The sequence below is a fragment of the Myotis nattereri genome (assembly GCF_964212035.1).
Source record: "Myotis nattereri genome assembly, chromosome: 5".
Lineage (NCBI taxonomy): Eukaryota > Metazoa > Chordata > Mammalia > Chiroptera > Vespertilionidae > Myotis > Myotis nattereri.
Window position 1 is genome coordinate 61,862,243 of NC_138080.1, and position 25,881 is coordinate 61,888,123.

General features: G+C 47.7%; 1 protein-coding gene across 1 annotated transcript in view; it reads left to right on the top strand.

Moving 5' to 3' along the window:
* Nucleotides 1–3,409: 3,409 nt before the first annotated feature.
* The window catches only part of SETD7 (SET domain containing 7, histone lysine methyltransferase), a 41,462-nt gene continuing 18,990 nt past the window's right edge, over nt 3,410–25,881 (top strand). Inside the window, exons 1-2 of the mRNA XM_081093493.1 lie at nt 3,410–3,831; nt 12,093–12,222. Of these exons, the coding sequence (XP_080949619.1) occupies nt 3,792–3,831; nt 12,093–12,222 (170 nt within the window). The 5' untranslated portion in view covers nt 3,410–3,791. The remainder of the gene's footprint in view (nt 3,832–12,092; nt 12,223–25,881) is intronic.

Here is a 25,881-nt window from a genome sequence, read left to right on the forward strand (position 1 = left end):
GATGGGGAAACTCAGGTCCGGAGAGCTTCATTGGCCAGTTGCCTGGCTCATTCTGGGAGGAACCAAAACAAACAGGATGTAAGCACAATCAAATGGGTGGATTTGGTGGGAAAAGATCTTGTTAAGGTATGAGCAGTGCCAAAATGAGCTTTGATGATTATTTAAGAGTTTCTTCATTCTGTCCTTGTCTTCTGCCATCATTGTAAACAAACAAAGCAGGACAGAGGCATCAGCCATAGATCCATGGGACGCCTTCCCGGGGCTTGGGGACTCAGAAGACCACCTGGGCCCTCCGGCCCCTATCAGCTGGGTGAGCTGAGGGGTCTGAGGACAGCAGCACTAGCGAATTCCACACAAGTTCCACATCCACGAGGTCTCCCTTAATTTGCCAGTACACATAGTAGTGAATTGCCAATTGTTTCCCCTAAATGTAGGAAGGTGTATAAAATCCAAGATGCCTATAAAAGTATTTATTGCAAAAACATTCTATCAGTCTTATAAGTAAGCCCCAGCCTTCTCCTGGGGAATGACATGGGTGGTAAAAATGAATGAAAAAACTCAGTATTTTGACTGCTTGCTGCAGTGGAAGAGGGACTTACGTTTCTAAGAGGAATATGTCCTGGGACCAGAGGAAGCCAACCACAGCCGCTTAGTGTGATGTGGAACAAGTCCCACCCGGGGGCCTGGCAGTGCAGCCGCTCCGCCCAGGGAGGCTGGCTCGGGGCACTGACCTGCTGAGTGAGGAGCTCAGCCCTGGCCCTGCGGCAGCGGCAGCCACCCCCTGTGATTAAGAGCTTTATTGATTTTCTAGCCCATGGCCACGTTGGTGGGGACAGAGTGGACAGAGGAGAATGGCGGGAAGCCAAGTGGGAAGAGGGTTTATAAAATGAGCTCTCAATGAAGAAAACTGTGGGAAAGAATGCGATGGAAGCAGCTTTGGGGCCAGTCGATGTGGGAAAGTGGAACAGCTCAAAAAACGCTCTTCCGACTTGAGCTAAAACAAAGCACGTCTGTGAGCGGGACTCGGGCACTGTGGATAGGAAGCAATATTCCTCTCTGCAACATCACCACCGGCAGCGCTTCGCCTTCCTTCTGCACCAGGCACTGTGTTGGGTTCTGGGGCTTTAACTAAGAATCAGCCCATCTAGAGAAAGGCATTGAAAACATACCCAACATGATTTGCAAAAATGCAAATGTATCTTCAGTCATTTGGGGCCCAGAGCCAGCAGGAATGAATGGTGGCTGAAGGCAGGCAGGCCTGCGTCCTGGCCGCTGCCTGCCTTGTGGGCACAATCTGACAAAGGTTCTCAGGGAGCTTTCAGTCCCCTCACTGCCCGACCTGGCAAGAACCCACCCCTGACAGGTCCAGAGGAGGCCCGCTTCAGCGATGCCCCCTGTGTGCAGGGCTCCCTGTGTTCTCAAGGAAGCCCTCGGCAGTCTGGCTGTGCAGTACAGGCTGCGAATCCTATGGCACCGGGGGCGCAGCTGGGCATCCTCCTCTGAACCCACAGATAGGAGCAGGACACTGTGACGTGATTCCTGCCCCCACCCCACACCCCCCCCCCATGAACTTGCGTCTCTGTGGTTCACCTGTGTGTTTTGAGGAGAGATTTCTTCCAACCTACATTGCCCCTGCCTCAGCCCCCTTTTAGTAAAGGAATACATTATTTTTGCTTCCTTTTAGCTTTCAAATAATTTCTTTTTTCTCCCCGAAAATAAACTGGAAACAGGGAAAGGAGATCCATACCTGGTGTGTGTTTGTATATCAGTGTAATATATAAGGCAGGAGATGGTATGTTTAAAAGGGGAAATAACTCAAAACCAGTGAGGAACCAAGCTCAATACATGCTGCTCCTTTCAAAAATCTGAACTAAAACCCTCTTTCTGTGGTTCCTATTTGAAAACGATGGAACCTGAGTGGCTCTTTCTTCTCCCACCTCAGCAGCACTTCTCTGTGTAGCTTCGGTGCCCAGGTATCTGCTCTGGAGGACTTTAAGGAGGTGCAACTTAAGCCACAGAGTTCAGAGAGGTGTAGACTAACTTAGAGGCCCTCTGGGGGCAGGGGGGCGCGGGGGATGGTCTAGCTAGCCTAAGCTTGGGGACCTCCAAGTGGTCCAGCTCAAGCCAGAGGGGACCTTATCCCAGTTCTGTAGCCGAGCCTCTTTTCCTGGGGGAGGAATTCGGGCTGCCACCAGAACCCCTCTAACTCCCTGTCTTTCTAAAACGGTCAAAAGGGGTTGGAATTCCTGGCAGTATGTGGGACAAATACCCCGAACATTTGTTCTCTTTTTCACAGAGGAAAACTGAATTTAAGGAGAAACCCACAGTACTCGATAAAAAATACCTGGCATTTAAGCACAGAGCGCAAAAGCCAGGCGCGGCCTCCCGCGTGCTGGGAGGGCTTTGAAGTCTCCTGTTCAGAAGACAAAATGGAACAACTGTCCCTGCGCTCTCGCGCCCCTCCTCTGTGCAGTAGCTGTTCTTGGCAGATGCCCAGGGCAGCACCCGGTCCTTCCACGGCACACTGTGTACATTCGCATCCACTTCACCAGCTATTTACAGTCGCCCTCTCTGCCACCTGTTAGAGACAACGCCACGGCGAATGTCTGGGCCGGGAACCGGGTGCCCCGTGGTTTTCTGCACTTGAAGAGCCCGAAGCTGTGGAATGGTTGCCCCTTGGAGAACAGGATGGCAGCTGGAGACATCCCCCACCCAGGGCGGGAGGCGCAAGAAGGAGGCGCGCCGGGCGGGGGTCCTCCTCGTCAGGTCCCTTTCCACGACCGCACCGCGAGGAGGACACGGCGGGCCTTCCGTGCGGCCGGTCTCCTGCCTGATGCAGAGCCGGCAGCCGATCGCACTCTCTGGATTTCCAAATCGCGGAGACGCCCGGCGGTCCCGAGGACGGTGGGGACTGGGCGCGCCGGGGTGAGAGCCGCAGTCCGGAGGAAGGAGGAATCGGGGCTGGACGGCACCCCCCGGATCTGGGAAGCCCGAGCTCTGGTGCGATGCGGCCACACGCGAGCACCTGCGCTCCTGTGCGTGCGGCACTCGTGCCGCTCCCGGTGCCAAACGGGGTGAAGTGGGGACGTGGGCGAGAGGAAGTCGAGGCGCCGGAGCGTCCCTCGCTCTTTGGAGTCTGTCGGGGGTGGGGGGTTGCTGGCAGGCACCGCACGGCGAACTTCCCTGTGTCCCCGCACAGCTGGAGGCCGCGAGTGCGGAGCCGAGTGCCCGCGAGCCCCCCTCGACGCCCGGGACCGCGTGGCGCGCCCGGAGCGCACGGGGACGCGGAGACCCCGAGGAGAAACCCTGCTGGGCCGGGGGCTGCTTGGCTGGGGCGCAGAGACCGCGCGGACCCGGAGCGCCTTTCGTTCGAAGGAGCCTTACTTCTGGGAAGGGACAGGGAACTGTCAATCAGCGCGGGAGGGAGCGCACCGGCGCCGGGTGATGTCAGCGGATCAGCTGCTCGCTAACAAAGAGGGGTTATTGCTGGAGAAAGTTGCGGCGGCGAAGGCCACGGCGGCACCCCGGAGCCTCGGAGGCGAGGGGCAAGTGGGCGAAGGGAGGAGGGACGGCTGCGGCAGCGGCAGCGGCAGCTGAAGGCCAAGGAATCGAAAGGGCTGTAGGGGGAGGCAGTGCGAGCCAGCCCCGACTGCTCCTCCTCTTCCTCCTCCTCCTCCTCCTCCTCCTCCAAACTCGCAGGGTTCAGCCCCAGCGCTCGCCCAGCCGCCCGAGCACCCGGAGGGACGGGAGGCAGCCGCGCGGCCCCGAGCTGGGCAGAGTCCCCAGCCGCCATGGATAGCGACGACGAGATGGTGGAGGAGGCGGTGGAAGGTACCAGCATTTCTCTGGGGTCGAGGGGAGGAGGCGCCGAGGGCTCGGAACGCGGAAGGAGTGGCGGGTGACCCGCGTGACCGCCGCTGTCCCCTACGCGGGTGGCCGGCGGCACGGCTCCGGCAGGGGCGGACAGCCACCGCCACGCCGCCGGGAGCGCGCACTGCGCGGCGGGGCGCAGGCCGGGAACCCGCGCGGCCGGGCCGGGCTCCCGGGAGAGCACGGCTGCTCCTCCCCGCAGCCCACAGCCCGCAGCCCATCCTCGGAGTTGCGAGCGGTGCCCCGCACTCTGGCCTTAGCCCTTTCGGGGATGGAAGGTGGGGGTGCGCCAGGCGACAGACCCCTGAGACCCGCGGTCTCCGCGGAGCCATGGCCCGGCTCGGTGTGGCGACCCCGAGCCCCTCTCCAGCCGCCAGCCCTTCCCTTCTGCTCGCCGCGGGGACCGCCACCGCCACCGCCACCGCGTCCGGGTGGGTCGGCGGGCGCAGCGCACTGGGCCGACCCGGGCACGTGGCAGCCGCGGCCCGGGCGGCTGTTCTGAAAAGATGAAATCATTGCCAGGCGAGGGACGACGCTCCCGACCCGGGGCTGGAACGCGCGCCGACCGGGAGGCGGTGGCCCTCCCCTCGCTGTCCCCGAGCGAACTCAGTCACACCGCCCCCTCCCCCTTCCTGCTTCCGAGCGGTGCCGCCGCCGCCACGCTGTGCGGGCGCGCCGCGAGCCCGGACCCAAATTGCTGGGTGACACTTAACTTTCTGGATTCCGTGCAGTTGGCTGTGGGTGATATCACCGCCTCGGTGTCGAATTTCCCCGCCCCTTCTCTGCTAGCGCCCCTCCCCGACTTTTCTCGCCACTTTGTTTTGCTGAGTTTCTCCACCTCTTTTTTTTTTTTTTTCTTTTGCTAGGTCTAAAAAGCGAGGTGGGGACGTTATACAATCTCGTTGTTTGTATCATGAGATGTCAGGATTTTGTAACGGTGAATACTAGAAGATAGATACTCTTGGGCGTATTTATTTATTTGATTCTACCCCGCCAGTATGTCGTGATGTTTTGTAATGCTGTGTGGTATAATTCCAGGACATGTTTTTTATTTTAAAAATATTTTTCATTCATACATATGCAGTATACTTATTTGTAAAACTTTAGAACCCAGAATATTTTAAACTAAGCATCTAAGTACATAATTTTTAGTTTTTGGTTGAATGGGGTTTCTATCTCATTTGTTTAAACAAATTCTCATAAATGGAAAAGAAAAACAAAGTGGCAATACCATACAAATGCATAAAGATACATAGTTATTGCTGCACTAAAGGCCCGATGCACGAAATCGTGCAAGGGGCTTGGCCCTGGCTGCCCCAGCATCAGCCCAGAAGGATGTTGGTCCAATTAGCATATTTGCTTTTATTATTATAGATTGGGAGAACTCCATTTTTTTTGTTTTCATAAAACATAATTGGCTCCTTTTGCAGTGCTCCAGAGGTCTTGGGATGAGATTAGAATAATATTTCTGAAATCTCTAAAAGTATCCATTGTAATGTAACTATTAAAACATATTTCTTTTTTTTAAGACATATTTCTTTACCAGCTTCAAAGGGTGTTTATTGTTTTAATTTCACAATATCATGAACTTTATCTCTTTATCTCTCTGATAAGCAAGGCCTGTGTTGGGCCTCAACGGAGCCAAAGACATTGAGTCCATCCATTGGAAGCCTTCTTACAACTTCAGTTATTGATTTCTTCTGCCTTCCTGTTATGAAAGATAAACGAAAAAAAAAATGCTCTTGTCAGGGCTTACTCTCATTCTTCAAAGTTTACTTTTACTTGTGCTTGTAAAATTTTAATGCAAACCCTTGATCATGGGCAGCGCTTAAACAACTTTCTCCTTTGAAGCTGTCTAGAAATCTACGTTCGTGGTCCCCAGGCTCCTTGTGAACAAGCAACTTTAGAAATATACCAATGTTGTTTATGAGCCTGTGCAATTCATAGAAACAGAGAATGTTCTTTATCTAAACGAGGAAGGTTCTGTTTAATAGGGTGACCATACACATTATTCTCCAAAATCAGGAAATGCTTGAGAATGAGAGGGGTTTAATACTTATGCTGGTAAAACAAAAACAAACTCACAGCTACAGAGAACAGATCAGTGGTTACTGGAGGGTGAGAAAGTGTGTGTGTGTGTGTGTGTGTGTGTGTGCGCACAGGGATGTGGGGAGGGTCAATTGTATGGTGATAGATAGTAATTAGGCTTTGGGGGGGGGTGATCACTTTGTAGTGAATACAGAGGAATGATAATGTTTATCCCTGAAACTTTTATATGTATATACTTAGGCTGGGACCACATGAACATTTGGGGCAATCCAGGGCACATGATCACTCAGTTGGGCCTAACACTAAACAGAGTAACACAGAATCTTTAAAAGTCCTTAGAGGCATCTAAGGCTCAAACTCACACAGAGTACACGGGTGTACACACAGGACGCTGCACCAGGGGGCTTCTCTCCAGCCATGCTTGGCCTTACTAGTGGCATCTGTGATAGTCTTTACTTAACGTCTAGCACCTGCAGGGAGGACTAGTATAAAGCTAGTCTGAAGATCTTAGTATTCAAGTACCAACTAACCTACCCCTCCATAAACAAAGCCTCTGTTCTCAGTAGTTTCATTGCCTTAGCTATCATTATTATCATTATTGTTGCTATAATTGTTTAGTTCTTATTCTGTGCAGGTTCTGTGCTGAATGTTTCACACACACACATATTCAGTCTCACGAGGTGGGTACTAATATTATCTGAATTTTACAGAAGAGGAAACTGAGGCATAGAGAAGTTAAGAATTAGTCCAAGCCACCCAGGGGGGTTCGAGACAGGCTTGGACCTCCAGAACCCCTCTTCGCTGTACCCGACTATCTTGCTACATTTTTCGTATTTTTTACTTCTAATGAGTCATCAAATGTACGAAATACTTGGGAACTGAGCCTGGAAGCAACAGTTAAATATTATGTCAGTATCACTCTGTCAGTGGTAACTCTTTAGGCTGCTTTTGATGGGGTTTAGTGACATTCAGGGGAAAAGAAGTATTTGGGGAAGGAGAATTTAACTTAACTCTGCAACAGACATCCTTTTTCTTCCTCTGAAGAAATTTATTCTGGGGAACAAATCGGTCTGTTCAGGACTTGAAATGTCTTTTGTCACATCATATACATTTTGGTTCTGTGTCACGGCAGAACCATGGCTCTGAAGTTCTGAGCTCCCAGGGGGTGAATTCCCGAGGGGAACTGGGTGGTGGAGTATCTCTGTGGGTCTGTATATCTGCCCTGCTGTGCTCCTCTGGGAAGGCAGCAGCCCGGGGCCTCAGAGGCCAGAGACCTCCCCCTGAGCTCCTGCTGTGGATTTGTAAAAACTCGTTGAGACTCACTGGTTCAGTGAGAAGGGAGGTTGAACTTTGGAAACAGATATATTTATTATTATATCTATGTCTTTGTCTCCCCACACAAAAAAGATGAATACAATGTGGTTCCTGATATAATCTCAAATAAATATATCTAAACAGACGAATTACGGTGGTTGAGAGGAAGTAAATATTACTTCTGGCTCCGGGAAGGAGATGGAGGGGAAAGAGCTCCCAGAGAGGTGGTTGTGTGGTTGAGTCCAGTTGAGCAGGGACTTTGTGAGTAAAGACATGGAGGGGTGGGATTATGCAGGCGCCTCCAGAGACAAATCAGTTGGTTCTGCTGTAACAGAGAGCCCAGGCCAAAAGCAGAGCGTAAGACAGGAAAGGCGGCTGTGTCACAGGCCACGGGCGTGGACTGAGCTGGAAGCCATGGGAAGCCGTGGGGGCTCTTTGGAGCTGGGAATGCCAGGCCCAGAGCTCTGCTCTGGGAAGATGAGAAGGCACTGGTGACAGGCGGGCCATCATCTACAGGCCTGTTTGCAGTAGTCCCGATGTGCACTTCTGAGGACAGGAAAGAATGGAAAGGCCTGGAAACATATAGAAGTTAAAAAGGGTAAAAACAGAATCCCCAGAACTAAGGAGCCAGAAGGAAAACAAGCATCTCAGTGTTGCACTGCCTTAAGCCCCTCAAAACATCAAGAATATGTTAACTGTCCCCCCAACATCTCATGCCTGTCTCTCATGCTCATGCTCTAGGCTTAGGAAAAATGTGGGCTCCATGTACCAGCCCCCTCTCCCTGTGGCCATGCTTTAATATTATGACCCTCACGACTGACAATTGAGCTCTGGTAAAGAATTACTCTCAAAAATCACATTATGTTTCAACAACCAGGGTAAATGCATCATCATGAGGGCAATGTTCTTTGCACTGAATAGAATAAGCTTGCCTTTTATTATTATTTTTTTGTGTCAGCAGTTCTAGTCTACAAAACCAAGAATGCATGGAAGAGTCTCTTGTTCTTAGGGAAACACACACACACACACACACACACACACCACTCTCAGATCTGTGAGTGAGCCTGAGGCGGGAAGCAGCCCAGTATCTGATGTGGAGGGAGTGTGCCTGGCCCACATGATGTACCATCACTGCACAGAACACAGACAGGCCTGGCTCTCATCAGGATAAGGAGAAAGCTCAGAGATAACTCACAGGGGAAAAAATCTCACTTTCTATCCATTCAGTAGAGAGTGACCACTAGAACAAACTAAAAAAGTAGACTGTGAGACTGTTCGCATTTCTCCCCTTTCTGTAACTTCTACAAATATTTTAAATCGCGCTGCGGACGACAGGCCGCACAGGCGCTGGGACAGCATTATCAACACGGAGCAGTCATCCCAGTGACTCTCCCTTGTTGTCTGGCCTGCTCTTCGGCCTCCGTTTAGTGGGAACCGGCCTGGAAGGCTGTTGGTTGACTTGGTGCATTTCAGAAATTGGCCTCACTCAGAGCAAGGAGGACTAGTGTTTCTCTTTGAGTGAGGTAACACTTGGGAGGGGTAGGAATTTGCCACCGGAATATGCTGTTGCAAGTCCTGGTGGCTCTACAAGGACTATCTTCACTACAAACGCCCTTCCCCTGCTGGACCTGGGACCTGGGACCTGGGCATACCTACCTGTTTAGAGGTACCTGCTTCCACCATCTGCAGGGAAGCAGGGGGGTTCTGCTAGTTTCCCTTATCCAGAGAGAAAGGGAATGGAAAGACTTGGGAAAGCGGCACTCAGCATTCAGGAGCACATTCAGAGCAGTTAATGTGCTTCTGGGCAAGCCACACAGCATTGGCTTCCTCGTCTACAATGGGCACTTGGGAAATTGTCGTGAGGTTCAGTTTAGGCAGCAGGAAAGCACATAACCCCATGCCAAATGCAAAGTAAGGAACACAGACTTTTTCCTTCTTTGTGTATCAGTTTCCTCTCCATTAAACTGATTATCACCAACAAGACAACTATGACCTGCTCTATTGTCCCGATGGCATCCGAACAAGACTCTTTCCAGAGGCTCCTCTAGCACTGACGTTGAAAGGAGAGGTGAGGCGCAGCAACCCACTAGGCCCTTCCTTTCTTTGGAAAGTGTCTTTGCTGCTGTTGCTGTTTTATAGATTAAGTTCTACAGCGAGGACAACAATTTCTGGCTATTAAACATCCAGGGAGGAAGTCTTGAATGTTGACAACCCTTAATATCTAGCTCCTATTCATTGATCCCGTTCACTGATCACATCTCCTCCTTTTGGAAGAAAACAGCAAGCAGGCCAACAAGGGGTCCTGCAATGGACTGACAGAGGGAGTTGCAGGACTTGATCACAACAAGCAGCCTAACCCTTTAGAATGGTAGGGAAGTGTCAGGTGTCCAAGCACCTCCTGATGTCACCGGAGAAACGACCATCATTCAGCAGCTCCTCTCTCCCCAGAGACTAGGAAGGTGGCGCGACCCCCTCTTCACTGACCTGTCGGAAGAGGCATTGGAACAAGTAGCCCTCGTGGAGCGAGGCTGATCTTTTTGCTTTCATCCCCTTTGGGATCAGTACGGACCCTCAAGTGCTTTTAGTGTGTTACATGACACTTTCCATTTTCTCTACTATCTACATCCCACTGCTGACGGTGCATCTGCAGTGTTTTATTCAGAAATAGGACAGGACTATTGTGACTGAGGGAAGGTGGAAATGAATTTTCATTGGGGTGTTTTGTTTCCCCCTCAGTGTTCATGGTTATCATAATATTTCTCTCGATCTAAAGTAGAATAACAAATGTTATCGAAGATTAACTTTTGAAAGTCTGAAATATGTGGACTGTGTCTAGGGGGAAAGCATTCTAACAAATTAGTAAATACTTCAATACAAGGCTAACATGAGTGTTCTGATGTTCATACCTACATCAAAAATAAACTGCCGAATTCGTAGGAATGTGAATAGCTAAATTGAATTTGATCTCAACATTATTTCATAAAAGAAAGTGTTTAGCTGTACACTGTTTTTTAATGAAAATTTTTAAAGTAGATTTAATTTATTTTGATGAGAGAAATGTCATCAGTAGATATTTAGAAGATAATTTTCCAAATTGTTTTACATGGCTCAGATGTCATTGAATTATGTCACATACAGTTGGGTTTTGAACAAGAAGAAAGCAATTATGGCTTATTTCCCTCCTGACCATTAATTTCCTGGCCCTTGGTAGGGGAAAAAAACAAAACCTGTGTTGAGTAGAAAGGAACTACATCAATTGTGATTTATTTAAGTAGCCACATTTTATTGCAATATATTTTCAGTAGCTCATTCTATACAGAGTCAGATGTAGAAATAAGATAGTATATTTGTCCATTGGTACTTTATGCTTACATAAGAATACAATAAAATAAAGAGCTTTTTGTTTTTTATAAGAGTGTTTACTTACCATCTCTTCCAAGGGATGATGTTCTTTCATCGCTTTAGAAGAAATCATTTTAGGAGACTAAAGTGTTCCTTGTGGTGATATGGTTTGTGCTTTCTTTTATGTCTGTGAGCCATCTGGAAGCCACATTTGAGTGTTTAATGTCCATGCACTGCCCACAGTTTTGAATGCTTTTGAATCTCTTCATCCATGACCCAGGTCATTCACTCACGAAAAAGCCACTAGGTTAACTGCTGCCTTCGTTTTCACTCACCTCTGCAAAATCCGCTCACCAGAATGATTGGGGAGACACCAGTGAGGGGCTTCCCAGGTTCTGTGAAATAGGTAAATAATCATAAAATCCTAAACATTGACTACAAACATAAATGTTAGAATATGCCAGTCTGTGACCCAGGCAGAACCAGCATTTTAAAGATCACTGTATCAGAACTGCTGGGGATGTTCAAAATCACTGCTTGAATGATCATGTGGCTGCTTCTAACTGCGTTTAAACATAAGCCCTCTGAACACAGTTATAGAGGAGATATGACAAGGTCATTACTAAACATTCAAAGCTGGAAGATTTTGTAAAGTGAAGCAGTAAATTCAAAGTTAAGCTTAAGTTCAAGCTTAGAAGGACTCAGTTCCCATGTTAGCACAGTGAACTATATAAATATCTGGGAAGTTTTAGAGGCATAGCCACGTCCCTTGTTTGAATGTAATGAACCACAATGGGTTTTCAGAAGTCCCCTGGCTAGCAGCCCTCCACTTCATACTATCCTATATAATAAAAGGTTAATATGCAAACTGTCCCCTCGACTGGGAGTTTGGGAGTTCAACCTGGAGTTTGACCAGGGGTGGGGCCGGCTGGCCAACTGCCCACAGCCCCTCCCCTCTGCCAGCCAGGCCCCATCGGCCTGGGCTGGCTGGACTCCACCTGTGCACGAATTCATGCACCAGGTCTCTAGTATAACATATAAAACCATATTGCATACTAGTTCTAGAATTAGAAGACTCATTGCAAGGACAATGTACCTGGCAATAGACTATAAAATGGTGTTACCTCAACTACATTTTGGTTAAGCATCAGTTTGGGGGCCTTAATTCCTAATTTGAGAAGTACCAGGTGGGGAAGTACTTGGCAAGCGGAACAGGCACTGCAGATGCTATGACTGATAAGAACTCTCAGTCCCCGCTAAAAGACAGGCTTATTTTCAGTTCACATCTGAATGTGTCCAAGTCCCTCCATTGTAGACCCGCCGTTCATAAAGTGTACAGAATAGTCAGGTTGATACTGCTGATGCAGGCGAGGTGAGGAGCCTTTGCGCTCTCTCCCCTGGAGCAGGGAAGGGACCCTTGGACTGCTCAGGGGACTTGCTGGCCGCTTCTGTGCTCCGATGCATTCGTGGGGGCACATGCAGATGGTAAGGTTGGCCTTGTGATTCCCTTCCTCCAGGGCACCTGGATGACGATGGATTGCCGCACGGGTTCTGCACAGTCACCTACTCCTCCACAGACAGATTTGAGGGGAACTTCGTTCACGGAGAAAAGAATGGACGCGGGAAATTCTTCTTCTTTGACGGCAGGTAGCACTACGGTTTTGTTTTATTTCGCTTGGGGGAGGGTCCCAAATTACTTTCTTTAAAAGAGTGATATAAATGAAAGAACTTAAGTCGATGTTTGGGTAACAACTTAGAGTGATAAAAGTGAGCCCAACACGCATGCATGCACTGCTTTGGGGACCAGGGAAGTCACCCCATGGTTATGGAGAAGCCAGTGAAGGCTTAGATGTCATCACTGCCTCCTAGTGGTGCTTGTCCAAAGGATGCTCTGCAGTGCCGGGTTCGAGGGCCCCCATCTTGCACAAGTTGGTTAGGTGGTCACCCATTTCTTTGATAGATTTCACCTGCTCATTCGGGTATTGTGTCTCAAGGAAGTGACACAGTGGGCTCGTTTGTGTCGGGGGCAGGTTGGTGCAGTTCCAGCAGTGACTGACATGCTTTTTTCCAAGTGTACCACACACTCCATGCCTTAGCCCGCTCTCTCAGGCCTCAGGGTCCGGTTTCTTGCTATCCTGAAGGAAGATTCAGCCACCTCGTTGGTTCTGCAGCTGCACCCATTTCTCAGCATGTTCCCACTCCTGGGATCGCTCAGGAAAATGGACAGGAAGGCATAGGAGGTGTACAGCTCTGGCCTCATGGTGCTGTAAAAGCTTGTCTTGGGATAGCTGGTCTTTTTGTGAAATGCCTGGATGCTGACGTCAGCACACGTATTTTCTGTTCTCTAGTTGGCAGCGATCTTTTCACTGTGCTCTCACCTCCTGCATGAGGACCCTGTGGGGCAGGAGCTGCTCACCCTCTGGTGAGGGCTGCAGTGACTGTAGGCCTTTCCTCTTTCAAGTGGAGATGGGGTTGCCAGGGCTCAGCTTTCCAGCGATGACTTTTAAACCATGTCAGCTTTAGAAACAAAGAGTGGCCACGTGGCTTTCCCAAGCATTCAGAGGAACGAGAGGCACAGAAGGGATGGGAATTGCAGAAATGGGTTTAGCCTACGCAGTCCTGGGGTGCCACAGGGTGTGGCCCCACTCCCTCAGCTCCTGGCACTGCTGACAACCTGAAGCTCCTCACCCTTGCAGTTCCTCTTGGAAGGGAAATGTCCCAGCTGACCATTGACGGGTGAGCACAGGGACTGGCATGTGACCCAGAATCCCTTTTCTGTAGATGGAGTAGGTGGCTTTTGAAGATATTAACAGTTCCTCGGGCTGTCAATTATCTGAATTAAGGAGGGGTGAGAAAAGCAATAAAAACCCATCTTAGCGCTCTTGTAACATGTTATTTTAATTAGTCATTCCAACCTTCTCTTTCCCATTACCCCAGACCCCATACCCCACATCTTTTTTTTTTTTTTTTTTTAGCAGAGCTTTGCTTACAGAGTGTGCCATTTTGAATGGTTGGATAGTTTGCTTGCTTGCTTTTGCTCTGCTTTGAGTACCTGGTGGCTACCTGAGTCCCGTGGAGGACTCTTCTAAGATTTGGTATCAGTGCTTTCTTCTCCCAGGACCCCTTCCCCTGCCAGAGGAACACATTTCCTGTTCCTCCTTTTCCTATTTCCATAGCAGTGTACTCACTGCTCTCCTCTGGAAAATGTCCTCTTTACCTCGTGCTGCAATTATTGTTTGATCCATTTAGCAAATGTAATTTATAGAAATGTCTTGTTTCCCCCACAGGACAGCAGTTTCCTTAAGGGCAGAATCTTGTCTGTTTCCTCTTCTAGGCTTCAAAGCACTTTCCCTTAATTTAATCCTTAAAAAAATTCTTGCTGAATGAGCGTGGGAGCTGACTGAAAGTAGAAGCCACCCAGAACACATACACACACAGACACTCACACTCACACACTCACTCGTGCTTTAAATCTGGTAGTTTGATAAGCAGAGTTGATTGACTCTAGGAAAACAGTCCATCAGGTTTGGTTGGTTGTTAGAGTTAGTTTGGTTGGAATTTGGGGTTGGTTACTGGATTGTTTCACAGACCTGATGCACAGAGTATTGATGGCCTAGACTGAGCTTCCGAACCAGTGTGCCCAGAATGAGCTGCATGTTAGTTAGTTCCAAAGTACTAGTCCCTCCGCCCTGGGGCCCTGAGTGGGGCCTGAGACTCCCCAGCACCTCCCTTCCTTTGTTATGCTAATCACTTCCAGCTCTAAGCAGCTTCATCCAGTCACCCCAGGTGTCACACAAATGCGGTAATTGACATGTATGTTATGACATGACAAGAAGCACCAGGCCAACAACTATGGGTGGTACAGCAATAAATTCATTGACTTTTTTTTTTGAGGCACCAACTCACTAGTTTTCATACCAACCACTCAAACCCCGGTAGACACTTCGCTCAGATAGCAGACTCAAGGGATGATGGAGTTAGTGAGGACCTTGAGAGCTTACCTTTGTTAGCTTTCCTCAGACAGATGGGGACTGATGCCTTGAGGGAGGAGGTCAGTATCACTGCTTGTATGACATGTGATGAAACAGTGTGGTGACAGGTTCTCGTTACCTTTTTCTTAAACCCAATACTGATCCTGTTGTGAGACACCTGCTAAAGGGATTCGCTGTAAAGGATGGTGAGAGCCGTATGCCTGGCTCTTTCTAAGCAGAGTGCAGGATTGAGTCATGGGGAAGTCGGTTGTTTCTGCATGAAGCAGCACCTTACTTTACATTGCTCTATTACTTTTTCTCCCTATTGCCACTCCTAACTTTTAGGGTCTGATGAGTTAGGTAAAGTAAGGTGGAAATCCTACACCTTTCTTCCAGTCAGGAGGCTGTGGCTGGGAAAATTCCCTCACAAAGGATGAAATCAAAGTTTTGAAATAACAGGTGAGGAAACAAATTAGAGTTTTTAAAAGTTGTTCTAACTTGTAGTGCTGGCTAATGTTCCTGTCAAAGGGTGTTTTTGGGTTGTTTTTTTAAATCACAAAGTGTAGAGACAGATTTAGAGGGAGACCTTCTGATGGTATATAAAACCTGAACTCAGGTGTGTGATTTTTTTTAAAACCAATTTATTGAGGTATGATTCACATGCAGAAAACTGTATGTATTTAATGTCTACAACTTGGTGAGTTTGGAGTTAAACATATGTCTATGAAACCATCACCATAATCTGTGCCATTAACTGGGTGTGTGATTTATGAGAAGGTTTCAGACAAATGTGAATTTCTATCAAGAACATTCCAGAATCAGTTTTTCCCTTAACACAGGTTATGATAAACCTAAATAAGGATTTTAAATATTCAGATCTCCAGGAAAATGGCCCTGTTAAATTTTTTAAGCAAGTTCCTAGATAAAAGCAGATTTTAATTTTTTCAATTGCATATGTGACAGATGTTTGGTAGAATAAAAAACTTCAAGAAATACAGAAATATAAAAAGTGAATATGCTTCTCTTTTTTTTTTTTTACGCTCAGCCCCATGTCACAAAAGTCACCACTGTTGGCAAAAATTTTAAACATCTTAATTATTTTGTATTCAAGCATCTTTACCTTGTATTCAAGGTCAAATAAGGAAACAGCTATTTTTAAATCTCTAAACTGAGTTTATGCAAAATGTACATTGCTTACCTTTTTACTACTGTCTCAGCTTTAGACTATTTGCTAGTTTTGAGGTTTTTTTTAAAGGATGAAGTCTTTTTTAACATATTTTTATTGATTTCAGAGATGAAGGGGGAGAGAGAGAGAGAAACATCCATGATGAGAGAGAATCATTGATTGGCTGCCTCCTGCATGCCCCCCACTGGGGATGGTACCCGAAACTCGGGCATGTGACCTGACCGGGAATCGAACCATGACCTCCTGGTTCATAGGTCGATGTTCAACCCCTGAGCCATGAGGGCCAAGGTAGTTTTGAGATCTTAATCAACAGTTAGTCTTTTCTTCCTTATGTGACAAAATGAAACCAGAAGAGCTATTATTACAACAGGTTTATGAAGTCAGAAACCTGAAGTCAGACCACACTCGTCCTTTGCCAGATAGTTTATCCCACAAATGAGGAATGAATTTGAAAATTGTCTTTTCAAGCAGCTATTATTTCCCCTTTTTTCCTCTTTTTAAAGGAAATAGAAAAATTGTGCTAAGACTAGTTCCTGGGGACCTCTTGACATCTGCTCGGGTCCTAGGTAAAGCTGTCCATGCAGTGAGGAGGAAGGGGCGTGGGCTTTGTCAGGGGCTCTGGAGGGATTTGCTGGACCACAATGGGATGTTATGAAATTGTTTACTAAGCAAATACACACGTCTGTAATTTTCATACTAATCCGCAGTTCTGGATGCTTATTACAATGGGTTTATTTTTCTCATCATTGTTCTCATTTTAGCCAAGATTATGGACGCAAAGGCAATTTAGAAGGACTTCTCAAAACCCTAGGATGGAAACAAGGAAGGGGTATTCCCACACAGCTAGGCTTTGGCTTGTGTAATGTTAGGGAGCTGTGTGTTTTTTAGCCTGATTGTGAACCGGAGATGAGTTAATTCATTCCATCTTATTATTGTTATGTTATTGTTGCTTCTCCTTCCCTGCCAATTAGATTTCCAAGTATTATTTCTTGTTCCTGACATCACTGTCCTGTGCCCATCCTGTTCTGAAGTTGATTTGCTGCATTAATGTGTCTGGCTAAGAGGGCTCCTTGTAGTTTGTCATTAGCCAGCTAACCTGAGTGAGGCTGCCCACTCGATGAGCCACTGAGAAAGGCTGATGGGTTCCAGGGACAGGTCCATGCTCTTGAGAACGTGCTTGGTCACATTTCAGAGAAACTGGAGTGGGAGTGGACTTCTGAAGTCATGTACTCCAGCCTCCCACACAAGGCAGAAAAAGTCCTTCTCCGTTCCTGACAGTCATCCAGCTTTTGTTGGCACCAGACTCAACAAATACATTCATCTGTATCCTAATAAACAGTCTGACGAAGGCAAACATTTTTGTGATACACGAGAAGAAAGGGAGTGGAAGAGATGGATAACTTTGAATATCTGTCACTCACTCACTTGCCTTCCTAACAATCTGTGAAATCGGTTTTATAATCCGATTTCACATATGAAGAGCCTAAGGCATGTAGTGGTTAGCTAACTTGCCCAAGGTCCCCATTAGGAAGGGTTGGAGCTGAGAGTCAATCCAAGGTGAGCTCTGGTGCAGAGCCACCCCCTTCTCATTACATCAGTACCAACCTCTAACTAGAGCAGGGCATTCCTCTGATCCTGACGGCCTCTCTTCCATGCTTCAACTTTAGTGGAGGTCGCTCATCAGCTATAATTTTTCAAAGGATACTGGGATGAAGTCAGTGACATTCCTGCAGGGGCAGGAACAACATGGTAGGAGCCTGGCAGTTTGATGGGAGGTTTCCCTGAGAACAGCTCAGAGGAGCCCTGTTCTAGAGAGCTGGCCTCTTTCTGGTTGATAAAATGGGGATAATGACACCTACTGCTCTGAGCTGTTGTGAAGACTGGAGAGAAAACCTGTCAGGACCTTGTAGATGGAAGGGCACCTGGTAGGCACTCACCGGAAAGCATGGATTTCTTTTTTCTGTTACTGTGTATCTGCATGTTCCCAGCTTTGTGGTGATATAATGGACACAACACATGTAAGTTTAAGGTGTACAGTGTGATGATTTGATACACCCATATACTGAGAAACTAGAGGCCCGGTGCACAAAATTTGTGCACAGGAGGGTGGGGTCCTTCAGCCTGGCCTGCACCCTCTCCCAATCCAAGACCCCTCAGGGGATGTCTGACTGCTGGTTTACAGGTCTAAACTGGCAGTCAGACATCCCTCTTGCAATCCAGGATGCTGCATGCACCAGTGACCATACTTTTCATACAGGTGAAAGGCATCTTGCTGTTGTATGGGCAGCTACATTTTTTTTGCCTTGATTATATAAAGTAGTACATAACATGATCCTTTTGAGGCAGTAGTACCATTTTCCCCATCTTATGAGTGGAAAAACTGAAGCAGAGAGAAGTTAAGTAATTGGCTTTCTCACAGAGTTATGTGTCAGAATCAGGGCTGACCACAAAATGTGTAAGCCAGAGTCCATGCATGTCATCACTGTATCATCCTGTTTTTTCACTGTTGAGTAGTCTTGCCAGGTTTTAACTTTTAAATCTAAGAGACTAGTCCCAATATATAGGATAGGGTCTCTAGGCCTGGCTGGTGATCAGGGCAATTGGGGGGGGGGCCTGCTGGCACCTGCCTTGGCTGGTGGCCTGGCACTGCCCATTTGCTGGCCCCACCTCCCACCTACCAGTCATTCTGCAGGTCATTCTGCCATTTGGTTGATTTGCATATTAGGGTTTTATATAGATAGATGATTACAACAGGGTTAGCGTGCACCTCCATCCCTTCACATAATTACCATTTTTATGTGTGTGGTGATAACATTTAAGACCTACTCTCTTAACAAGTTTCAAGTATTTAACACAGGATTGTGATTTATAATCACCATGCTGTACATTAGATCCCCAGAACTCACTCATCTTAGAGCTGGAAGTTTGTACCCCTTACCAACAGCTCCCCAATTCCCCCACCCCACAGCCCCTGGCAACCACCATTCCATTCTCTGTTTCTATGAGTGGGGCTTTTTTAGGTCCCACCTGTGAGGACATACAGTGCTTGTCTTTCTTTGTCTGACTTCTCACTTAGCATAATGCCCTCAAGGCATTCTTATCTTTTATCATTATTGTTGTTACTATTATTATTAGTTGGTAGCAATGACTAGCAGAGTTTTCTTATGATTTGTTTTTCAAGAGCAAAACTGAATCGTCTCTTGAATATTTCACTGTCATCTTGAGCCTTTTTAAGAACCAGATCCTACGGACTCATAGCTCTTCCTTTGAAGACAATCAGCACAATACATGATGGGAGCATGGTGGTGCTCCATTCAGCTGCTGCTCACACCCTGGAGGAGGCTGGGACTTCTGGTCAAAGGGGTCCCTGCAGATGGTTAGGGTTTGTGGGTTTGTTGTTGGCCTTCTTCTTCTTTACTTAGTTTTAAGTATTTTTTGTTAGATGTAGATTTTTTTAAATTTTTCTTTATTGATTAAGGTATTACATATGTATCCTTATCCCCCCTCTGCCTCCCCGCCCCCCACTCATGCCCTCACCCCCCTGTTGCCTGTGTCCATTGGTTAGGCTTATATGCATGCATACAAGTCCTTTGGTTGATCTCTCCCCCTTACCCGCACTCTCCCCTACCTTCCCTCTGAGATTTGAGCACCTGATTGATGCTTCTCTGTTTCTAGATCTGTTTTTATTCATCAGTTTATGTTGTTCATTATATTCCATAAATAAGATCATGTGATATTTCTTTCTCTGACTGGCTTATTTCGCTTAGCATAATGCTCTCCAGTTCCATCCATGGTGTTGCAAATGGTAAGAATTCCTTCTTTTTTTTACTGCAGCACAGTATTCCATTATATAGATGTACCACAGTTTTTTAATCCACACATCTGCTGATGGGCACTAAGGCTGTTTCCAAATCTTAGCTATGGTGAATTGTGCTGCTATGAACATAGGGGTGCATATATCCTTTCTGATTGGTGTTTCTAGTTTCTTGGGATATATTCCTACAAGTGGGATCACTGGGTCAAATGGGAGTTCCATTTTTAGTTTTTTCAGAGGTCATATATCCTGGCATGTAAAATAATTCCTAAAACAATGTTTGTAAGAAGAATCACAGTTTAATTTGGTTATAGCTGGGAATTTAAAGTGGAATTATGATTCAATTTAAATTTCCCTCTTGGTTCTCTTATGGCTATACTGCCTGGGAAAGGAAGGGAACTCATTGGCGGAAGAGAACAGAGGTAATGCCTCATGTGGTAGAAAAACCATTTAGACCCCAAAACTACAGGGTGTCCCAAAAATGTATGCACACTTTAATTATAAGGGCAGTAGTTATTAAAATACGTTTAATTTCAAAGTATAATAGAAATCAGTTATTAAAGTGTGAATACATTTTTTGGGACACCCTGTATGAAGCTTGGAAGGCCAACACTGTTAAGTGTTCTAAAACCACTTTTGTGTATTCAGATAGTAAAGAGAATTTTAAAGTGAATGCAGTAATATTTGGCTAGAATGCAAATGTGTCCGTCTAGGTAAAAGGGAAATGCTACCACACATTTTCTTCTGCCTGTGTCCTCGGGGATTTTAAAAGTTTGGTCACATACGTTTTGCGCAAGGAAAGCACGGCTTGGAAGCTAAGATGCCTAGCCGTGCAGGGGAGCCAGTACATGAACTGGAGTGAGCAAGGGCTCGAGAGCAGGCGTCAGCAAACGTATGGGGCGCAAACGTTCCTCTCTCAGGCCACCGACAGGCTCTGTCGCAACACGAGAGCAGCCACAGAGGATCCGGGAAGGAAGGTGCATGGCTGTGCTCCAGAAGAACTGTATTTACAAAAACAGGCGGCAGGCCATGGCTTGCCGACCGCCTCTGGAGGAGCCAAGAATTGGGAAGAAAGGTTAGCGCCTGCAGCACCCGGCTGAGGAGCTTTTATTTTATTTCCTGCAAGACGGAGGCTTTCAAAGCTGTGTCACTGTTAGTGCTCTGGAGGGCCCCGTGTGGAAACGTGCCCCTTTTGTCCTCAGATGCCGTCCGAGCCACCGTCACTGTTTGCCAAGGAAGTGAAGCTGTCTCCTCCGGCAGGTGCTGCCAGTCGTGCAGGGTAGCTCTGCTCGCCCCGCCGCCCCCACCAGCCAGTCCGCGAGAGTTTGCATGTGGGCACCTCATGTCAGTTGGGCCGAGAGGAAATAGCCGTTTATTCTTGGTCTTCTGACACGAATAAGGATGGGCCTCATTGCAAGGGACACGCGACTGAGTACGGTTAGGGAGGAGGGTGTCTCCGCCCACGTTATTGTTTAACTGAGCCCTGAGACCCAGGCCTTGCTGATTTGATCAGAAATGCTGGCAGACTAGTTCGTCAGGGGCTAATTCTACCCGACATTCAATTCAGTTTTGAACCCTGTTAAGAATCCGGTCAATCTGGTTGCCAGGGTTAGCCATAAAAATCCAGGGTTCCCGCGCCGCTGAAAGGCGGGGGCTCGCTGAATGAAAGGCGGCGGCGGCGGCGGCGGCAGCGGCGGCGGCGGCGGCGGAAAGATGGCGGCTCCCGGAAAAGCAGCGGCGGCGCGGCGGCTCGCTGAATGAAAGACTGAAAGGCGGCGGCAGCTCGCTGAAAGACGGCGGCTCACGGAAAAACGGCGGCGGCCCGCAGAAAGATGGCGGCTCGCTGAAAGGCAGCGGCTCACGGAAAGACAACGGCGGCTCCTGAATGCAAGGCGGCAGCGGCGGCTCGCTGAATGAAGAAAGACTGCGGCGGCCCGCTGAAAGATGGCGGCGGCTCCTGAATGCAAAGCGGCGGCGGCGGCTCGCTGAATGAAGAAAGACTGCGGCGGCCCGCTGAAGGACGGCGGCTCGGGTGGGACAGTCGCCAGGGATGGGCAGCGTGAGGATGCAGCGGGGGGTCGGGGGTCAGGGCTGCTCTCCTGGACGCTGAGCAGGGCCCTGCGGCTCTCGGGCGTTTCTGAGCGGGGAGCTGCCCAGCAGCCCCGGGTCAGGGAAGAGGAAGCTCTGGAGGTTTAGGATTTGATTCCAAACATCCGGGACCCAGAGAAGCCCAGTCCTGTGGATGAACCGGAAGTAGTAGCGGAAAGGTGCGTGGAGGTTCAGGAAGTAAATGTAGAGGACTATTTGGCTATTATCAGGTTCACGTCAACAGTACCTCATTGCTCTTTGGCAGCTCCTACTGGGCCGTGCTGAAGAGTCAGACTTTAGCGTTGTTTACCGGTTAAGCATAAGATCCCTTTAAGGCGACGGCGCCTTCTCCAGGTCAGACTACTGGCGGCGCCAGAAGCATGGCGGACCCCGGAAGCATGGAGGACACCGACCTGTTTATGGAATGTGAGGAGGGGGAGCTGGAGCCATGGCAGAAAACCAGTGATGTCATTGAGGATTCTGTAGTTGAAGATTGTAATTCAGTGGATACAACGACCACAGTGTCTGTGAGCCAGCAGCCAGTCTCAGCTCCAGTGACCTTCGCTCTCTATGCCTCCTTTGCTGGGTACCTCTCTATAGCCACCACCGTTGGTAGCAGCGGGACACAGAGCAGCGACGGTTCGAAGAGGCCTCTCGTCAGGCTAGCTGCCGATGCCAATGCCGAGCGGAAGCGGTGCCAGCAGAGGCCTCTCGTCAGTCTAGCTGCCGATGCCAGTGCCGAGCGGAAGCGGTGCCAGCAGAGGCCTCTCGTCAGTCTAGCTGCCGATGCCAATGCCGAGGGGAAGCGGTGCCAGCCGACGACGTATAAACGGCTACTGGTCCGGGGTACCTCGGCCGCGGTAAGAAGCCGGCGGTATCGACAGAACATGTCTGAAGCACGACGACTGGCAGAACGGGAAAGAAGACGGCAGCGTCGACAGAATATGTCAGAAGAAGAGCGACTGGCACAACGTGCCGCGGCCGCCGAAAGAAGCCGGCGGTATCGAAGGAATATGTCCGAAGCACAGCGATTGGCAGAACGGGAAAGAATCCGGTGTCGCCGACAGCAGGCGTATGAAGAACGATTGGCACGTGAAGAACGATTGGCACAGCGTGCCGCTGAGGCTGACAGCAGCCAGGCAGCGCCGAGCACTGCCGGGACTGGCAGGAACAGCCTCCATAGCGGACACTAGGTAAACGAGGATGCAATGAGGAACACGGTTGTGGTGGGATGTAGCACATGTGGTGTCACACGTCCATTTTGCCTGTCCCGAAATTTCTCCCAGGAAATGGAGTTATTTGTTGCTGTCTCTCGAGTTCGAAGAGCGTGTGACGTTCAAGTTGTAAATACTTTGTCACCAGGGAAATTAGCCAAGCACTCTGAACTGTTTTTACTCTTAATGTGGTGTACAGGGAGATGTTAGAATAAGGTTAATCAGCTTATCAGTCATTGTTTTTATCAGTTGTTTTTTACATCATCTTTTTGTTGTTTTCATATGTCTGTTGTTGTGTCATGTTATTGTTTGTTAATGAATTTATATATTCTTTTCATGCACATTTTACCAATTTTCTTTCATCTCTGACACTTCTATTGTAGAGAAAGGGTGAATAGCAATATTAAAATATTTCTTCTAATTAATTTCCTTCCAATGTGCACCGGGCCAGTAGTATTGAGATTATTTATAGGTGAAATGATATGATCTAGAACTCGTTTCAGAATAATATGGGCGCTAGTAAGTGGGTAGAAGGTATAGATGAAACATGATTGGCTAATTATTGAAACTCAGTGATGGTACGTGGGATTCATTATAGTGTTCTATTTTTTGCATATATTTTAACTTTCCCGTAATCACACATTTAAATTTAAAATATATATAGTCAGTAAGTTGCCAGTATAGTTATCATAGGTAAAACTTGTTGGAATTTTTTATCTGTCAACCTCTGTAATCACTACTCTGCTGGCCTAGTAACTGTCAGGGTCTAGTCCACTACTGGGCTCTCAGATTCTCGGAGACTGTGAGACAAACCACTGGTGGCCCATTAACAGCCGCCTACATACCCCCTCTGCTGGTTTTGCTTTGTAGCTAACTGCAGTGACTCCATTTGCCAAGCTGAACATACAGTTCAGAGGAGTCCATCTTATTCTGGTGACTTGAGGTCAAAAAGTTGAGGCACTATGTGCTTTTATCTTTGATTTAGGTATATTGGCTCCCCCAAATTTTCTGTCTGGTTTTAGAATATTTGTAAGTTAGAAAATATAGTATTGAGAATGTTTTTAGCCAAATGTAGTATATGGAGGACTTAAAAACATTTGCAGAATTGCTTTTCTCACAAATGAAAAAGAATGTAAAATATTTCAATAACAATTAGCCCAGTTTATTAGTATGTGTTTATTAATATTTATTCATGGATTCATGGATTCATTACCTTATTAAGTCATCATTTTTACTTAATGCTGTTGACCAGGTCTTTCCTTTATCAGTCTTGATGACATAAAGAGAAAGAAGGCAGCCTATCAATCTCTGTGTTTCCATACCTAAGACCATGTTTGTTTAGAGAGTCTTCTGCATTTCTAAGATTTGACTCACTAGGAAGAGATGCCATTCTTTTATATATATATATATATATATATATATTTGTTGATTTCAGAGAGGTGGGGAGAGAGAGAGAGAGGGAGTGAAGGAGAGAGGCATTGATGATGGGAGAGAGTCATTCATTGTTTGGCTGCCTCCTATGTGCCCCATATTGGGGGTTGGGCCCCCAACCTGGGAATGTGCCCTGATCGGGGAATTGAACCATGACCTCTTGGTTCATAGATTGATGCTCAACCCCTGAGCCACACCAGCCGGGTGAGATGCCATTCCTTAAAGTCTCTGTACTTGCTGAGTTAATGCTTATTGATGAATATTCCTCTTATTAAGAAAATTAGGTGATGGGGACGGGCTAGAAGGGGTCAATGGGGGGAAGGGGGAATATATGTAATACTTTAAACAATGAAGTTTTCTTTTAAGTAAGGTGGGTTAGCAGCAAATTACATTCTGACAAAATTGGTGTTACCTAGTTAAAATATGGTGTTCTTGTTTTTTGTTTTAAGAAAAACATGTTATTTTATTTGTAAGAAAAATAAACTTATATGTTATTTTGTTTTGTTGGAAAAAATAAAGAAACCTCTCAAGATAAAAAAAAAAAAAACAAACACAACCCAGGGTACCCAGTGAAAATGGCATCTTATCTAATAAAGAGGGAATATGCAAATTGACCACCACACTGTAACATTCAAGATGGCTGCGCCCACAGCAGAGGCAGAGTTCCTGTAACGAGCCTTAACAAGCAATCAGCACGGACCTGAGGCTGTGTGGCGCTGCACCGGGGCAGGGGACCTGAGGCTGCAACCCCTGCCTGGTGGGGCTTGACGGGACCTCAGGCTGTGCCCCCCGCCCTGGCGCCAGGCTGGGGGACCTTGGGCCATGCCCCCCCCACCCCCGCTCGTGGAACTTGACAGGGAACCTCAAGGTGCGCCCCCTGCCCTGGCACTGTGCCGGAGGACCTGAGGCCGCGTCCCCCGCTCCAGTGTCGGGCCGGGGGACCTCAGGCCACACCTCCTGCCCTGGCGTCGGGCCAGGTGACCTGAGGCCACGACCCTGGTCCAACGGAGCTTGACAGGGAACCTCAGGCTGCACCCCCAGCCCAGTGGGGCTTGAAGAGGGTGGGGCCGGCTGGGTCTGGATCTAGCCCAATGGGGGTGGGGCCGGCCTGGTCTGGGTCTCTCGCAATTTCGAGGTGCACACGGGTGGGCGGGGACTTGACTCTGGGTCCCGCAGGGTGCCCCAGACTTTGGCAAGAGGAAGATTTTCATATACATTTTACTAATTTTCTTTCATCTCTGACACTTCTATTATAGAGAAAGGGCAAATAGCAATATTAAAATATTTCCTCTAATTCCCTTTTAATGTGCACGAATTTTGTGCACGGGGCCACTAGTTTCAGATAAACAACATATTTTAGTGTCACCATGTCCCATTCAATATTTGGGATGTATGTTTACTAGAAATGTATTTGTTGTTTATCTAAAATTCAAACATAACTGAGCATCCTGTATTTACTCCAGCAAATCTAAAATGAAGATCAAGGATGAAATAGTTTTCTGCAATATTTATTGCATCATTATGTCAGCTTATTAGTTATCCTTCACCAAGATTGTGTGTTTTTTTTTAATTGTGGGGAGTCTAATGACAGTCAAATCTCAT